The sequence below is a fragment of the Protopterus annectens genome, chromosome 2.part0 (genome assembly GCF_019279795.1).
Source record: "Protopterus annectens isolate FY-2018-M chromosome 2.part0, PAN1.0, whole genome shotgun sequence".
Taxonomy (NCBI): domain Eukaryota; kingdom Metazoa; phylum Chordata; order Ceratodontiformes; family Protopteridae; genus Protopterus; species Protopterus annectens.
This window is the reverse complement of record NC_056728.1, coordinates 770904291-770922634: the sequence shown is the minus strand read 5'-3', so window position 1 is coordinate 770922634 and position 18344 is coordinate 770904291. Positions and strand designations below refer to the sequence as shown.

The window sequence follows — 18344 nt, the reverse complement described above, 5'->3', positions numbered from 1 at the left end:
CATGGGTGCTATGAAGTTAGCCACCTATATTTTTAGGAGCCCAAAGTCAGCTTTGGAGAAGTTTTTCATGGTGGTTACCTTTGCGGGGGGTGTGGGTGAGATGTGGATTTCCATGGTCATTAGTTTGAGGTTGGCTCTAACCAGGCAGGAATTGACTATTGGTTTAGAGCAATGGTTGCCCATGTTTGCAATAACCAGGTCAAGGATGTTGCTTTTTCTAGTGGGGGTAAGAATGAGTTGGTCAAGGGCATTGGAATTGATGAATTTCAGGAAGCATTGGGCCAGTGTATTGCTGCATGAGTAGTTTTCCCAGTTGATGGAAGGGTAGTTCGTCACCTAGTATGAGAGTGTTGGACCCTAATAGATTCCAGGGTGTTTAGGAATGTGGAGTGAGAGTCTTGGGACATGGCTGGGGACCTATAGCAGGCTACAACCTGAATTGCCATCTTACCCAATGTTAGTTGTATCTGAAGTATCTCAGATGCATTATGCTGGGCTACTAGTCTGGAGGTGTGCATATCTTTTATGAATATGGAGACATCATCAACTTTGGAGCTTTGGTCCATGTTTTGGGTCCGAAAGGTGTAGAATGAGTTATAGCCTGGTAGTGCAGGGGTGCTTTCTGCTGCTTTAAACCAGGTCTCTGTTACAGCACAAATGTCAATGCTCTCCATTTGGAGGAGTGCTTCGAGCAAGTACATCTTGAGATTTAGACTTCTAGCATTGAGCAGCATAACCTGTAGACTGCATTTATTTATAGCTGTTATGGTGGTAATTTGGTCTTTGGAACATCACCTAAAAAAGGCACTATAGGGGTGGCAAGAGCCTTAGCCAATATCCGGAAACCCAGGGGTGACAAATGCAGGCCATCTCTGGCAAAGCATCGAGGTCTGTCAGTCATGTCATCCCAAGCACACAGATACTGGATCCCCTTAGAATGACACCAGAAACTTAGCCAATTGTTGAAGTCAGTCATTTTCTGCTTGTACTGCAGCATCATTCTGGGTGATGGTAGGATGCCGCTCAGGGCTAGGGTCATATCTGCCTGGGCCACATAATCCGAGATCTCTTCCATGTCTCTTTTCATGTAGTCCAGGGAGGTGTGTCTCAGGTCATTCTCACCCACATGGACAGTGACAGAGTCATACTTGTATTTGTTGTGGAGTGACCTGAGTGCATGTGTTATGTGTGTTCTGGCACCTGATAGGCAGCTGACTATCCCCTTCTCCTTATTCAACCTAGTGAGTGGGACACCAGTGAACCTCACTATGCCTCACTATCGAGTCACCTATGATCAGTGCATTGGGCAAGTTGTTTTGCCTTAGGGGCTTAGGTTGAGGGGCACATTGTGTAGGTGAGCTATGTGTCTTGTGGTTTATGCTCTGTTGTGATGGTCAATTGTGTCTCTGCCTTAGAGGTCTCTACTGTTTTGGTAGATTTCTTTTGAGAGCCTCCACGAAGGTGAGTGTGTGGTTTGTGTTTTTATTTGAGAGCTGTGATGGTGGGTTTTCTGGATGGCTATGTGTTGCATGTGGTGTGGTGCAGGTGTTGACCTTCTCCTCTTGACCAGCTATTCTGGTCTTGGCTTGAGAGTGCATGGCTTCCAATTTGGATATATAAGTGCATCTCTCACAAGTCTGAGTGTTGGTAGGTAAGAGGAGAAGGTTGTCTATGTACATGAGTCAGTTGCTACACTGCCTCAGAATGCCCAAGTCACCAGGTTAATAGGAGAAAGCACAGGGAACTGACCTTTAGACATGCTAGGAGGGATGATCATTATTACTAAGTACTGGAGCTGTTTCCCTATATATTCCTTTTACAGGAAAAATGTCACTCAAGGTGTCTGAGTCTTTGCAGAGCACTGCCAAACACTTGAGGTGAAACTAATACGTAGACCCTGAAAATTTAAGGATGAAGTATTCAGACAGATATTCTGAAGTCATATAGAAATCAAGCAGTGCTTACTGAAAAATAAAGAATCAGCTTGTCAAAAATGATGAAAAGAGGGGAGTTGCATGAATGGCTACTGCCTGGCTACTGCTAATACTGGTCTCAGCACAGCTTCACTCTTTTGGGATACAATACTCCTTTGTTTCCTTTCTCACCAGAAGCAAAATGTTAACACTAATCCCAAGAAGAGAATTAGCCCTCGACTTGTTTGGTGATCCAAAGTCTTGTCCCAGATGATGCAAGGGCCTGCAGGCTTGTAGCCTTTTTCTGGTAGATGCCTCAAACAGCAACCAGACCAGTCAGGTGCGTTAAGCACAGACACTCACTCTCCAACCAGAAAGAGTCAGGAATCAATGCACTCTGCTCCTACTCTCACCAGGATCAGAATATAAGCACAGATTCCAAGCTGTCACCTATAAAGCAGTTATTAAGCTTTCTGGTGATCAGCAGTCTCCAGGAAATAATATAACTACACTCCTTCTCTCACCAGGAGAAAACAGAAGCACTAATCCCAAGATGACTACTGAGAGGCAGAATGTTGACTCTCCAATAACTGGTGGTCTTGCAATAGATGCTTAAAGGTAAGATGAATAAAAAATGGTTTATCCTAAATACTGCAGTGTGCACTAGATGAGTTAGATGTGAAAGTAGGTAACTTAAGTTTTACCTGTCTAAAAAGTTAACGTACCTGTTTAATCAATGAGTTTTTAGTAGATGTGAGAATCAAATCTTGTACTTTACGCATGTAAGGCAAAGAACTTCACCTCTGTGTTAACTAGCATTTTGTGAATTATGTGTTTATAAAACAGAAAGAGGTGCACAGAAATGAGTGAAGATAAATCTGCTTTCATCTTTTTACATAGTATGAAATTGCAGTTCTAATGAAATTAGATCTGAATAGGCGACGTATGGTATAGAAATTTACAGTTTCACTGAATTTAATTTACAAGTCTACAATACACAATCCAAGTACAGGGCAACTATATTTATACAATATTTATTCAACAAATATAAGTATATGTAGAATAGATTTACATAATACAGAATTATTACTGAAAACTATTTTCTCTGACTTACCAGTCTAAATTTATAGTTGCATAAAACTGTGCATCAATTTATGCATGTATATGTGTACATGTGGATAATAAGTAGATATGCAGGTACAATGCAGTGCTTGTCACAAACCTGAAGTACCTGTTCCGTTCCCCAGCATTTGTGGATGTTTGTCTAAATAATCATGAAGAAAGGTTATCAACTTTAATTGATATAAATGATAACATTGTGACTTCTGCAAAACACACACAGACACACACACACACACACACACACACACACACACACACACACACACACACACACACACACACACACACACACAATAATACGTTCATTTGTGGTTTCTTATTATCCACAAGTAACTGTTCATTATAACAGTATATAGACATGTTGCAAGTCTTTTAGTGATTGGAAAACAAAGCTATGTATTAAGTAAATATACCTAGAATTTTAATTATTTCCTTTCCTACGACTAGATGCAAATCATGACAGTAGTGTAGACTTATGGCAAGACTTATGCTACTGCAAAAAAAAATACAATTGTGTTTTTAAGGTATGTGCCTTTAAAAGTAGGGACGCAAGACCTGGTCAACCAAGTAATAATTACCTACACCCAAGATCTGTTTGCTAACATAAACTTCACTTGATGGTGCTACTTTTGAAATGTGTAATGCAGTTTTTCATAAGGAGGTTGAATCTTATGACTTGGATTTGTTTGCTTCGGATCATTAAGCTGTTTTTTAAGAATCTTTGCCAGTGGTTTACTTCACTAGGTAGAGCTTTAGCACTTCTTCACTGAAGCCAGCACTCCTCTCTCTTTTACTGGATTTCATACTTTTAAGGATATTGTCTATTGGGGTTTAAGAATTCACCTTTGAAGTCTAATAATTTGTTTGTTACAAATCCATACTCTTTATAAGATGTCAGATGTGTTATGAGTTTGTTAAATGCGCATTTTAAAATTATTTGCAGTGTGAGCCACTTGCACATCTATAACATTTCTTCTGAACTTTCTGAAGCATTGTTTTTGTGTTAGTATTGATAAACAGGGGAAATTGCTAACATTCGTCTCTTTCTGTAGTTCGCAGAAACATTCTGGAGCTAAATGCAGCAGAAAAGCAACAGTTTATTAATGCCCTGCATCAGGCTAAGCAGACTGTACACCCAGACTACGTAATAGCCACCAGGAGGCGTGCAGAGATCTTTGGACCTGATGGAAGCACTCCTCAGTTTGAAAATGTGACTATTTATAATTACTTTGTCTGGACCCATTATTACTCAGTTAGCAAAACATATCTTGGTGATGGGCAAGAGAGTTTTGGCGGAGTGGATTTCTCTCATGAAGGACCAGCGTTTCTCACTTGGCACAGATATCATTTGTTTCAGCTTGAAAGGGACATGCAGGTAAAGAATGACTTCCCATAGTAACTTTTCAACTTTGGAAGGATTTAATGGTTTTATAGGGCATCTGGGGAGAGGATTTGTGATCAAGCAGCATTCAATGGCCAAAATAATAAATCAGATTTTTGGGGGTATACAATGTTTTTTTTTTTTATTTTGTTTGACTCTATTGTCCCATTTTGCAGACCAATTTCAATTTTTGGAAGTACTGCAGAGGATGTGAAATGTCACAGAAAAGCTGAAAAAGAAGAACATTTTTTCCTGGGGGCTAATTAATTTAATCATTATAAATGGAGGGCGCTGCAGGATATTTCAACAGTGAATTCTACTTGTTAATTATAGCTTACTGTGAAAGTAACCAACTTATAAGCAATTCCACATATATAACATATAGTGATCACTCAGATTTTTTTAAGAAGAAGAATATGTAAGTGTTACAATATGTAAAATACAGAAAATATATTAATACAAAGGTGAAATAGTAAATCAAATAACCTTTTAGACTCTGTAAACACATTTTTGTGTATCCATATGCATTTTTGTAACCTAGACAGATGCATTTTACAGTTTGGGTGGGGGATGCTTTTAGTGACAGTTTATACAAAAAGTGCAGTAAGATGTGTTATTAATCTAAAGTTAGGATGTTCACTATTTATAAGAAGGATAGCATTTCTACTGTGTTATTCAACAGGAGAGTGTTTAAAATGTCTGTTAAACTTGTGAGACTGGTCTTTACAAAGTATTTATTGAATACGCTTTTCACCATTTATGTACCTAATGTCTGTCACTAGTGTTGCTTACATTTTTTGGCTAGGCATTGACCCCCAAACTGCCTGCCTTGGGTTTGCCAGCTGTTATTGGCCATTCATATAGCTATTCTCCTTTCTGACTTGAAGTTCCTCAAGTAATATAACTGGCATCATCCATAACCGTCTCTTTATAAATATCTAACTTCATGTAGATGTGTATGCATTCCAGATCACTGCCTACCACCCTCCTCCATTTCCGTATCATAGCAGACGGCCAAGCCTCTCCCCCAACCTATTCCTGTTAGTCTCCAATGAGTTTTTGTCCCCCATTTCAAACTGGGAGGAATCCTTAGGCCTTTTTTGGCCCTTATTTCTCAGAGAATGGCTGTTTTCCAGCTGCTGAGTCACCAGCATACAAAAGACTGAAAATCTGTCACCAAGACAAAGCATTTACCGCCCCCCCCCAACCACCACCACCAAGAGTGAGCAGCTTCTCCCATCTCCCAAGATGACAGTGAAGTTAAATAAATGTGGTGTACTAAGGAACAGCTGTGTGGTCTTGACTCCAGTCATTACCAGAAGAGGAGACTGTAACAAGCTTGCCATTTGTAGCAGTTTTCTTGGGTGTTTCTTGGTATATACTAAATACTTTGAAAGACCGAGCTCACCTCACTATTTTGACCCCAGCTTTCAAGAAAGTAGACTGCATGTTCTATTTACCCAGGATTGTTTATTCTGCACAGAAATGCTCAAACTAGATGTGGCTGTTTTTATTGCAGCCTTAAAAAACTGCATTCTTTAATCTCCACACAGCTGTACTTTTTCTAGGAAACCTAGGCTGTGATGGACAGACATCCAAAGTTGGAATTTATATTCTCTAAGCATTTATGACTCTCAGTTATCTAATGGATGCCTTGCTGTCAGACAGCACCCGAAGTGTTACAGGCTGATGGTATTATTAAGTAGTCTCCGTCTTCATCTCTTGTGCATAAAGTGCAATGTGCGGATGAGTCAGGGTGGCAAGTAATGGCATAGTTCTTCCCTGACACTCATGTTTCTGCATGTCGTACTCATCTACAGTGGATCCAGCTCTATGGATGTGAGATAAATAGTGCAGTCGATTATGAAGGACATAGGGTTTTCCCTTATGGCTGCAGGTGTGCAGCATCACTCTCCATATTACTTATTTTCCTGTTGGCAGAGGACCCAGCTGAAACCTGGGATCTGCTGGAATCCTCAAAGTCTGCAGCATTATTCCCAGAGTAACCAGCAGTATGTCCTTCTTTTGTGCCAATGTCCCTGGATAATTTCAGGGGGTTTGGCAGCAATCCTCACTTCCATTTCCTTCACCTGTGTTTGGAGGTAGTCTGTTTTTGTAAATATTCAAATGTCCGTATTATAGGCATTATACATGAAAATCAACAAAACTGTTAAATATGATCGCAAAACAAATTATCATAAAAAACAAGAAAACCTATTACTCAACCAATTAAAACATACACACTAATAATCTAAACTTTTCTAGGCCTCAATCAATAAACTGCAAAATCCATAACAAGCTACACAGCCAACACCAAACACACAGTAACAAAATGATACCATAACAAACCAATTCAGTACCCACTTTGTACAGAGAACAGACATCAGCCAAGCAGGTAACTAATCAAGCGCTTGATATTCCTGCTCAATTAACTAATCACCTTCAACGTCTCCTTCCAAACAGCACCCACAGATGCCATAAAAAAATATGCCTGCTACAACTGCCATGTGGCAATCAACTTGGTGAATATTTTAAACAGCAGCTGAGACTATTGCATATCTAGTTTCACTTCTGGTAAAGCGATCCCTATTTGCAAATAAGGTCCCCTTACTATGGAAAAAAATACTTATTGTCTTCACTGCACAAGGGTGGAATCGATACAGATAATTCAAACTGCAGGTTGAATTGCTATTTTATTTAACCTATCAAAAAATATTAGAAAAATGTATTCATAAGCAACTTTTCAAGTGTCTGCTAGATAACCAGCTTCTCTCTTCAACCCAGCACAGCTTCCATACTCATAACTACTGCTTTGCTGAACTTTGTAATACTGTTAACACGCATAAGAATTCCAGAAGCAGTTTCCAAAATATTCCTAGACTTATTGAAGCTTTCGATACTGTCTTTCACCAGACAGTCAACTCTCATCCATAGGGCTCACCTACTCTTCATTGCAATGTTTCACAGCTACCTGTCAAACACAACACAAGCAGTGAAATGGAAAAAATGTTTTCTCCACCTTCTTGCCAGTAACTGTTGGCTGCCCACTAAGGCCCATACTTTTCAACATATTTATCAATGACCTATGCACTGCTACAAATGATGCTATCCAAGTTTAATACGCCAATGAATCGACCCTTATCTGCTCTGCCATATTTCTCTCTGAACTCAGTCCTTCTTATCAACTGAAACATAGCTAAATAATTCACAGCTACTACTAAACTCCAAAAAACTAAATCACCACTCTTTTGCCAAAACACATCACTACCAAAGCAACTCTCAGACTTGAGCCGAGCTATAATAATTTGCAGTAAACATAACAATAGAACACACCACTGCCCTCAGAGAATTAAAATGGTTAGAACTACCACATCACCTGGCTCATTCTCAGCTAGCTGCAATACAATGACTTATCTGTAAGTAAACCACTATTAACCAACAACAGAGAACACCTGAAGTAAAAATAAACTAAATAACCATAAAACTTGGGATAACAGGCCTTGCCTTAAGTTGAAATTTACCACTAAGTACTACTCTGAAAGAGCCCAGAAAGGTACTAAAAGACTAGAGAAATAGAAAAAGAAAAAAATACATATTGCAGTAGACCAAATGAATGACAACCATTTCTACTTGCCCCCTGTATGGGGGATCCAGGACTATAAGTCTGAAAACAGGACCATCTGTCTGGAATTAAAATGGTCTGGCACTATTAGTAGGATGCATTTCAGATAGTTATTAAGTACTATATGCCTTTCAACACTCATGCATGGAAAGTGCTGTAATCTTATCTCTGCAGCACTGTGATACCAAGGCTTGTCTTGAAATGTTACATAAACTAATACTCTGTTTTTACTTCCTACAGGAAATGTTGCAGGATCCATTATTTGCCCTTCCTTACTGGAATTTTGCAATTGGAGGAAGTCAGTGTGACATTTGTACAGATGATTTGATGGGATCGAGGAGCAACTTTGACCCTACCCTTATTAGCCCAAACTCCGTCTTCTCCCAGTGGCTTGTGCTGTGTGAAAGTATAAATGATTATGATACTCTGGGAACCATTTGCAACAGTGAGTACATTTTGTTTTAAACATCTTGGTAAAGTTCTGTACACATAGCTGTTTATTGCTTGTATGTGAAAGTATGTACTCCAAAGTCTGCTGACAAAACTTGTTGGGAATTACCCTGACTACTTGCATTAAAGCAAACTCAAATACAGTCTTTTATTTGCAGTTTTGTGTAGAAATACACGTTTTCTATAGCAGTGGGAGACTTCAGTGCAGTTTATGATGAAGTTTGTGGATAGTTTTATGTCCAAACTCTTCACTGACTGTCAGGACTTACAGTGAAAAAATAACTGAAGGATAATTTGCATGATTAGGATACATAAAAATTACAGGAAGAGGGACTTTGCTGGTCATATAAAGATCCAAAGACTGAAGTGGTAATTTTTTAGTTTGTTACAATGAGAAAGTCTGTTCCATAAACTCTCACCTTTAATCTGAATCTTTTTTTTGAATAGGATCAGTTCATACTCAGGTTTGATTTAATACCAGAGTACCTGAAATACTGCATGACCATTAAAAGCCTTGAAGACTAAAATGAAATCTCTTTATAACCTCCTGGAAGATGACCATTCCTTTGATTTGCTTACGTATTTTGTTTATTTAGTTATTTATTTTATTGTACATTTTTTTTTTACTGGGAAAGTCCAACTGGATAAATGTTCATTTTCAGAGGAGGCCTGGGGAGAAAAGCTCCAGAAAGCAGAGTATAAATACATTAGGAACAATAGAAAAATTTAGAGATAAGTATAATATGCAGTTTTCAATAGGGTGACGAACATGGATAAAACATAGTAGACAACATCAAAATCATGCAACTTCAATTTCAGACAATAATACACAGAGTTATGGGCTAAGTCCCTTCAAGAATTCATGCACTTATAGAGTATAAGATTGAAGTGCTTAGGGAGAGTTTGCAGTAACAGCGGGGTGGTGATTAGTCGGGGTTTAAGCAGGGACACTGCCAATGCTGTTGGAAGTGTAGTTTGAGGCTTTTTTTGAACTGGGTTAAGGAGGATTGGTGAGTAAGTTCGGCAGGTAGCATATTCCAAGTTTTGCCTACTGAGCTGGCGAATAGTGAGTCCCCAGCCACATTTATGCTCTTAGTTGTTTGTACCAGCAGTTTGTCAGCAGAGCATAGTGTCCTCAGGTTGCTGTATAGTTTGATGATCTTATTTAGTGCTGGTGTTTTTTCGGATTGATATAGTATTTTGTGGGTTATTATAAGTTGGTTGTATCAGAGAAGACTAGGCCACTCTAGCCATCCTAGTTGAGTTAGGTTGATACAATGGTGGGTCCTAGAGGTAGCACCGGTAGCAAATCTAGCAATATGGTTCTAACAACTAGCAGGTTTGGTAAGGGTGTCTTGGTTCAGGTTAGTGAAGTGGGGGGAGGCATAGAGGAGAGCAGATAGTAGGTGGGACTGAGCAATAGTGGTTCTTGCAAAAGGAGTGAGGAAGGGCTTGCTCCTGTATAGGGAGCCCAGTTTTTTGTTGACAGATTTGATGGCTTGATTGACATGGATAGCATATTTTAGGGAGTTATCGACTGTGACACCCAGGAGTTTTGTGTGAGTATCTGGGGATATAATAGTGCCATTGTTGGAACCTATAGTAAAGAGTGGTGAGGAGGATTTGCAGGTGGGAGAAAAGATGAGCAGTTTAGTTTTATTGAGATTTAATAGAAGCTGAAGGTTTGCAAACCATTTTTCTACATCATTGAAAGTATTCTGGGTTAGAGTTAAAAGTTCAGTTGAGAAGGAGGTGGTACATGTTAAAGCAGAGTCGTCCGCGTATTGGATGCAGGTGGCCTTGGGAGTGATGGTGGGTAGGTCATTGATAAAGACTGAGAAGAGTAGTGGTCCTAGTATGGAGCCTTTACTTTGTGGTCATTTTATTCCATGTCAAAAGATATTCGTATTGAAGCTCTAAAAGTTTTGTTTTTGAATGGATTAATTTGTTTCACTGATTTTAAGTACATTAAGTTATTTATTGATATTTGATTACCAGGAAAGTCCAATTGGATAGAAGCCCATTTTTTAGCAGGCATCTACGAAGAAAAGCTCCAAATTATTACAAAAGTTTTAAGAACAAGAAATTTACAGTCTTCAAAAATAAAACAGACATCTGCAGTTTAAATAATTATAACAAATTAGACATAATATAAAAACATTGGTTAAGAATTGAAACAAGTTATATACGACAATTATTTAATATTTAAAGAATTTTTACACAGTTTGTAGAGAAAGTGAAGGTAAGTTAAATAGTTTAAAACAAACAGGAATTGCTGTATAAAGTTAATAAAAACAAAATGAAAACTCCAGCAAAGCCAGAACTTCCACTGAGTGACCTCCCAAACCTCTTGTATCAGAGGCACATGGGATATATGCAAATGAAAAGTATAAAGTTAAGGAAAAACAGGCTTATGGTATATTTAGAGAGACAGGGAAGAGAGTTTGATAGAAGTAAGGAAGTAAATGAAGAAGAGAGAATAATGAGGTATAAGGAATGATTCTTAGCAAGAACTATGTCAAATTTTAGCTAGGAAGTGTTTCAGAGTGGTTTTGAAAGATGAGAGGGATGGTATTAACCTGATAGATACAGGTAAGGGGCTTCAGGTCTGAGCAGCCTTTTACAAGTACAGCAGATATGATAGATTTGTAGAAAGACAGGAGTTTTTAGTCGCTGGATCGCAATGACCAACTGGGAACATGGTTGTGTAGAATAGTTTTTAGTGCTGGACAGGCAGATGGATGCTGGATAATTTTATAGGTGGTAAGAAGCTGTGTATATGTTAGTTGATGAGGCAGTTTTAACCAATTTAGGCTTTTTAGTGCTATACAGTGGTGAGTTCTGAAAGAAGCATTTGCTGCAAATTTAGCAACTTTGTTACAACATTGTTGAAGTTTTAATTTTTGTGAAACCTAGAGGTTAGTAAAGATGGAAACGCCATAAAGAAGCATGGGAAAGAGATAAGTAGTGGCAAGTATAACATTAGTTGCGTTGTTGAAAAAGTTTTTGGCTCTGCAAAGCATCCATAGTTTTTATGAGTTTTTCTTATGCAATTTTGTATATATGGGGAGAAGAGCTCAAAGAAGTAAGGCAGATGCATATCATAAAAAAAATTTACATTGCACACACCCAATAACACCCTAATGGTGATGCATACAGCAGGCTTGAAAGCTTAATTGCTCCTGTCTTCAATGTCTGAGGCATACTCTTCAAGGTTGTTTCTCTGGTATACAGAAGGGAAATCAAGCCCTGTGAATGTACCTTAAATGTATGCACCTCCCTCATCCTATACAGGATGGCATATGCCCATCTCCTCTGCCTGCCCTGTCTAGCACCAGTGTCACCTGGGCTGTAGTCATAGTTTTATCCTTCTATACCACTGATGCCAGTGTATTGCCCAATATTTGTGGGAAATTAATAGTGCCCCCCATTAAGTATATTTTCCCACATATCCTAGGAGAAAATTTGCAGTCACCCTTCTGGTTGTTGTGACTCTTTTTAAAGGTTGCTAAGGGACTGCTGTGCTGATATGTAAGAGGAACCTATTCCAGGATGGTGGATATGATGGGTTAGGTACCTGTTATGCCAGCTGGTATTCTTAACGTCATGGTATAGGTTTAGGTCTCTAGAATGGGTGTTTGCTTTACCACTTGTTCTAACTTGTTACAAAAAGGAGTTCAAAGAATGCATTTTCATTATAGCACATAATAGTAAATAGAGATCACCCGTTAGAAGACTGCTGTAGTCTATCAGAGTAGTTAAGGAGATATTTTGGTGATGAAACATGAGGTCTGTCAAGTTGGTTTAGGTATTTAATGATGTACGTGCTGAATGTGGCATTCTGTTCAATAATAAGGATAATAAGGGATGAATAAAATGAGATTATATCTTTCCTGAACATTGAAGTGATAACATGAAGGGTAATCTGCAGAAGACAGAAGGATTTTATAGTCACAACAGAGATGTTGTTGTCAAAGAAGATATTTGCTTTCACTCTTTCATGCACTGTACTACTTTACTGGCCTCTGTATACAGTATATATAGTTCAATTGTTTTCATTATTTGGTTTTATTTTATTGATGTCCTGCATTAAAGATTGTTCTGTTTCCTTTCTGTCATTATTACTCAATAAAATTCAGTTAAACAGGAGAGCTTAGCAGTACAGGTATGCAAGTCTGTGATGACTGGGTTATATTTAAGTGGATTGTCATATGGCATGTGGTAGTAATGACTGATTTATCAAAGGAAAATTGATTTCTTAGCATTGACAGTAAGCCCATCACTAACACATCAGACATTTGTTTTGTCCAGCCCTTGATGAAGAATTTGTATATCAGAATGGGATTTAATAACTGCCCCTAGTTTGCAATCATCAGTAAATTTGGTTAGCCATTATCCCTCGATATCAGCTTTCATAGCAGGAAAGGATTTTCCAAATAGGATGAGGCCCAGGACAGAGCTTTCTGGAATGCAGCTGGTGATGTTTTTTCTGTCTGGAGCAAATCCTTTCATCCTTAACAATGTGGGTTCTGTCAGCCTGTTAACTGTCTAATGAGTTATGTATGGATTAATGTTGATTTGGGAGAATTTGTAAGTTATTCAGTCAGGAGAGATAGTGTTGAAAGCCTTGACAAAGTTGCAGGTAGGCAATTTGAACTGTATGCCCATCATTCATGGCCACGTTAACCAATTAGAAGAATACACAGCCATAACATGGCTAGAATCCTAATCACATTGCTAATGACTTTAATTCCTTTTTTCACCGAAACAATTCAAACTCTAGCCAGTCAACTCTCCAGCAAAAACACAAACATACCTAACAGCCACTTAAACCCACCTCCCCCTTTCTTTTCCAACCTGTTCCAACATTTTACATTCTTTCCCTTATCAAAAAACTTAAACCATGTACTCCCTCTGCTGACCTACTACCTCCAGAATACCTGCAATTAGCAGCCAAATCAATAGCCTACCCAGTCTCCATACTGATCAACAGAACCATCACTGAGGGATACGTCCCTAAACTTCGGAAAATCTCCCACATTATTCCTCTTCATAAGGGTGGAAATTCAACTGATATTTCCAAGTACCGCCCTATTGCTCTACTCTCTCCCTTATCTAAGATTATGGAAAGATGTATACACAAGCAACTGCTTGACCATCTTCTTCAAAATAACTTACTCTCTAATACCCAACACGGTTTTAGACCTTTCCATAGTACCACCACTGCCTTCCTCTCCTTTACAGACACTATCAACAAAAATCGTAAACAAAACACCCTTTCCTCAGCACTTTTTTTAGACCTGTCCAAGGCTTTTGACATGGTTAACCACCAAATACTCATACACATTCTTCAATCTTTGTCACTTGAAATTCAACCTATTAACTGGTTTAAATCCTACTTAAATAATAGACATCAAGCAGTACTCTGGAATTCCACTCTATCTTCCCAGCTACCAGTTAACATTGGTGTCCCCCAAGGGTTCATTCTGGGCCCCTTTCTATTCTTTTTATTTATCAATGACCTCCAACAAGTAGTCCCTCAAGCTACATGCATACAATACGCAGACAATTCTACACTAATTTGCTCAGCAAAGTCTGTCTCTGAACTTCACTCCCTTACTCAACACATTTTTAATTCTGTAGAAGAATGGTTTTCTCAATGCTGTCTCCTACTAAACCCAAAAAAAACCAAACTCCTCCTCTTCACACCTTCCAGTAAATCTCCCCACATAGACTTTACAATAACATCTAAAAATGCCACACCTATATCACAAGATTATACTACTAAACTACTAGGCGTTACCATTGACAACAACCTTAACTTCGATACCCACATAAGCAACACTTTGAAAAATATTAATAAAAAAATAGGCTGTCTTTACAAAATCAAACCTTTCCTCACTCCAGAATCTAGAATAACTATTGCCCACTCACATCTTATCTCACCCCTTCTCTATGCCTCACCCACTTATACTAACTTATCAAAAAAGAATCTGTTGAAGCTAGAAAACTCCTACCACAGCATAGCCAGATTTGCTACAGGCAACCCTTTTAGAACCCACCACTGTACTAATCTAAAACAACTAGGTTGGCTAGAATTTCAGCAACAACTAAAAATTAATCAACTAGCCATAACCCATCAACTTCTATATCAACCTGAAAAAACACCTATACTATCTACTCTTATTCACTCCTACCACAGCCTAAACTCCCTAAGATCAGCACACAAACTTCTTGTAAATATTGACAAAGAAAATAACAAAGCTGGAGACTCCCTCTTTTCTAACACTGTTGGAAAACACTGGAACCTCCTCCCCTATGAACTTTCTTCTGTTCCCTCAAAATCTCTCTTTAAAAAGAAACTTAAACTCTACCTTAAATCACAATGGCTGTGCCCCTGTAGTAATCCTGACTAACTTTAGCCCCCGACACCTGACTACATTCTACATCTTTTTGACCACTGTATCTACCTCATATTTACATCCACTGATTCTATATCTCCTTCTCACTATCTACATACAGGTATATATATATATATATATATATATATATATATATATATATATACACATATATAATTATTTCTATATATATATATGTATTCTTTCCACTTCTTATACCACATGATATACTAACATATCTGTCAGGCTTCTTCATACTATCCTGTATCCTCTATTACTATACATTATGCTAGTATTCACCATAAATACCACTTTAAGCAATATTTTGTAATAATATTCTTATTTAAATGTTCTACTTTCTGCAATTTGTACTTTATAACTTTGTCACCAGTTAAAATGTTATCTTTATTTGCCTATGTTCATGTACTGCTGTAAAGTTTTTCCACATGTTTTTTTAATGTAATTTCATTTTGAATGTTGGAGCTTATCTCCCCGGGCCTCTACTGAAAATGAACATATATCCAGCTAGACTAGCCCGGTCAACAAATGTAAAATAAAATAAATAAATAAACATGATCTGTCTTTTGCAGAGCTAATCTGATGTTTGCCTAAGAATGTAAATTCATGCATATCGTTGTTTATTAGTTCAGCTGTAATATGTTCAACATCCTTGCAAATAATAGTAATGGAACTAGTAAGTCTGTAATTCCTAGGGCAATAGAAAGGCCAACTTTATTCAGGAGCACCATAACTTCTGTTCTTCACACCTTTGGATATAACTAGTGGAGAGACACTGGTTGAAGAGCTGATGGAAGGGGTTTACTAGGGGGACTTGCATTTCTCAGCAAACATCCATGGATACTGTCACGGCAAGAAACTGATATTTTTAGTTTATAAAGTGTCTCCAGGTCAATAGGCTTCAGGTAAGGTAATTGCAGACAGTCATTTGATAAATTATTTTGTGTTCAAGATTGATCAGATGAGAGATGATGGGCAAACACATATCTATTTAGTGTGCACAAGGGGAAGCAACAGTGATGCTTAGCAGTATGCCTCACACCACAAAAAACTATCTTGTTGAATGTTTGTTCCACTTCATGATGCAAGTGATGGTAGTAATCCAATACTGGATGAAAAGAGTAGAGAAGTGCTTGAAGGAAGAAATCATCATCAGCTGTTAATTTAGCAAAATTTAGTAATGTGCCTTAGCTTTTGATTTGTCTTGGTTACTGTTACAACATTGCTTATATTGTTTATGTGTGTTAAAGTGCAGTTTTCTAATATACATAAATAACGTTAATTATATTTTAGTCCCAAATGAAGAATAACTCTTCAGAATGTGCAAAACATTTTCTTTTTATTTAAATCCACATACGTCAGTGCTGGGAGACTATCTTCATAGCAGTTGGTAAATCAGTCTCATCAAGGAGTAAAAATACACAGATTTTATTTTATTTTCTTATCAGTATCATGCATACACAATACTGATGTTGACAAATAGGATCTCTGCAAACCCTTGTGATTCTTGTTTAGTGCTGCACATGACCACTTAATCATGTTTTTAGTACCAATAATGTTTTAGAAAAACACAGGCCACCTGGCTTGTTAATTAGTCTTGTTTTCTCAACCGTGTATATTCCAGTACCAGTAACATTCGAACCCCCCAACATTCCTTGTAACTACACATCCCAGTCTGGGAAGGTCAGAGCTTACATACAGTGTGTTCTTTCTTGCTTTCAGAAACCAGTCTTTAAAATATCCTTTAACCCCTTCAGCACTTTCTTTACCTTCAGTCATCTGTTAATACACTTGCAGCTTGATATTAGAAGGCAGTTGTGAAACCCTCCAAACTATAATAAGTATTTGTGGTTTGCATAACTGTGCATCTATACTTCATATCATTTTTAACATGAACAAATATTAAATAATTCATTAAACATATTTGTGAAGAAATTGTAAGATAATATGCATTTTGTGTAGAAGAATCATGAGAGATGCATTTTTTTCTAACAGACTCCCTCCTTTGACACTACTAGTGTCATAAAATACACAATTATATTCTGATTTTTCTTAATTTGATAAAATATACTTCATTTGTAGTGTTTGACATAAGTTCACCATCAGGTACAAGTAGCATTCCACATGCAGGTGTGATTAAGGACTTTGTGATTACAGCCTTTAGAACAGAAGATATTAAAACAATTAAAAGAATAACACCAATTTTTATACCTCGTAATATACTAGTACCCAGGTTACCAAATACACTGCCCAACCATCCAAAAAGTGTCCATTATTTAGAAGTATTGTCCAAATATTTGGCCCTCTGCTCCATGAAATTGACCAACTTTTCTTGTTCATCATGGTAGTCAGTAATACAAGAACTATAATGATTTTTATGAGGGCACATGACCCCCCCCCCTTTCTAGCAGGCATTATACCGAGTGCTAATAAATTCTGTAACACTACAGTTCATACTGCAGTTATTTTTCCATTTGTCATTATGATGTGATGTGAAGTATGGTTAGCTACCTTCTGAAGAATTTGAGCAAGCATGGTGATTTCAGGCATTGTCCTCTGCAGTCCATACTCAGGAGTTAACTGATAATACTTGCTCCACCCAGTGGATTGTCCACTTATTTCTCAGTCTGCTTGCTGGAGGGTTCTCTAAATGTTGAAAAGCAGGAGTAATATAGCCCACAAAACAACACCCTGACCAGTTTGTGGCTAACCAGGGGTAGGCATGATCACCACAAATGTAACGATCCTCTGTCATGCCCATGCCATGCCCCCAGTCACAGCGTCTTGACTGTAAAGAGTTCAATACACTTTCATGTCTAATATTATTGCATTTGCTGATTCCCACTGGCAGAGTCCCATTTCTGGCATAACATGTGTGTCCACGATTTGTGGTGGCAAGCTGAAGAGAAGCAACCTTTAAAAATTAGTCAGATTATACCAGGTTAGATTAGTGTCACTAAGTTCTTTATCAAATGTTATCTGTGATGCAGGAACTGGAATTATGGGAATCCCTGCCTTAGAATGTTGAGGTATATGTGAACATATGCAACAGTTTGTCACAGCGTACTGTCGAAGAACCAACAGGAAACTTATTTTCTCTCAACCAGGTTATTAAAGGAAACCGCAACAAAAACAGAGCAAAAATACCTGTTGTCACGGGAATCATCATGAGGTGCTGTTTTAGTTGAATTTTCTCCTTATACGTTTTACTGGGCAAATGATGCATCCTTCACACTTTGATCTTCTTTCGCCAGCAATGATGATTCATCTGGAACACACGACAGATCATCTAACAGTGGGATGAGTGAATTCAGGTTGGTTGTCTTGCACAGTGGACCGCAGTCAGGGTGGTGAAGATTGCAAGGTAAAGGGCTTTTTACCTCAGGCTCTAACAGTTCTTTTTTTGGAAGGTTTTCACATAAACCCACTCACCCAGC

The 18344-nt window shown here is 38.0% G+C and overlaps 1 protein-coding gene across 1 annotated transcript in view; it reads left to right on the top strand.

Moving 5' to 3' along the window:
• TYRP1 (tyrosinase related protein 1) overlaps positions 1–18344 on the top strand; it is a 268556-nt gene that overhangs the window by 73280 nt on the left and 176932 nt on the right. The window contains exons 3-4 of the mRNA XM_044061082.1: positions 4088–4410; positions 8279–8483. Of these exons, the coding sequence (XP_043917017.1) occupies positions 4088–4410; positions 8279–8483 (528 nt within the window). The remainder of the gene's footprint in view (positions 1–4087; positions 4411–8278; positions 8484–18344) is intronic.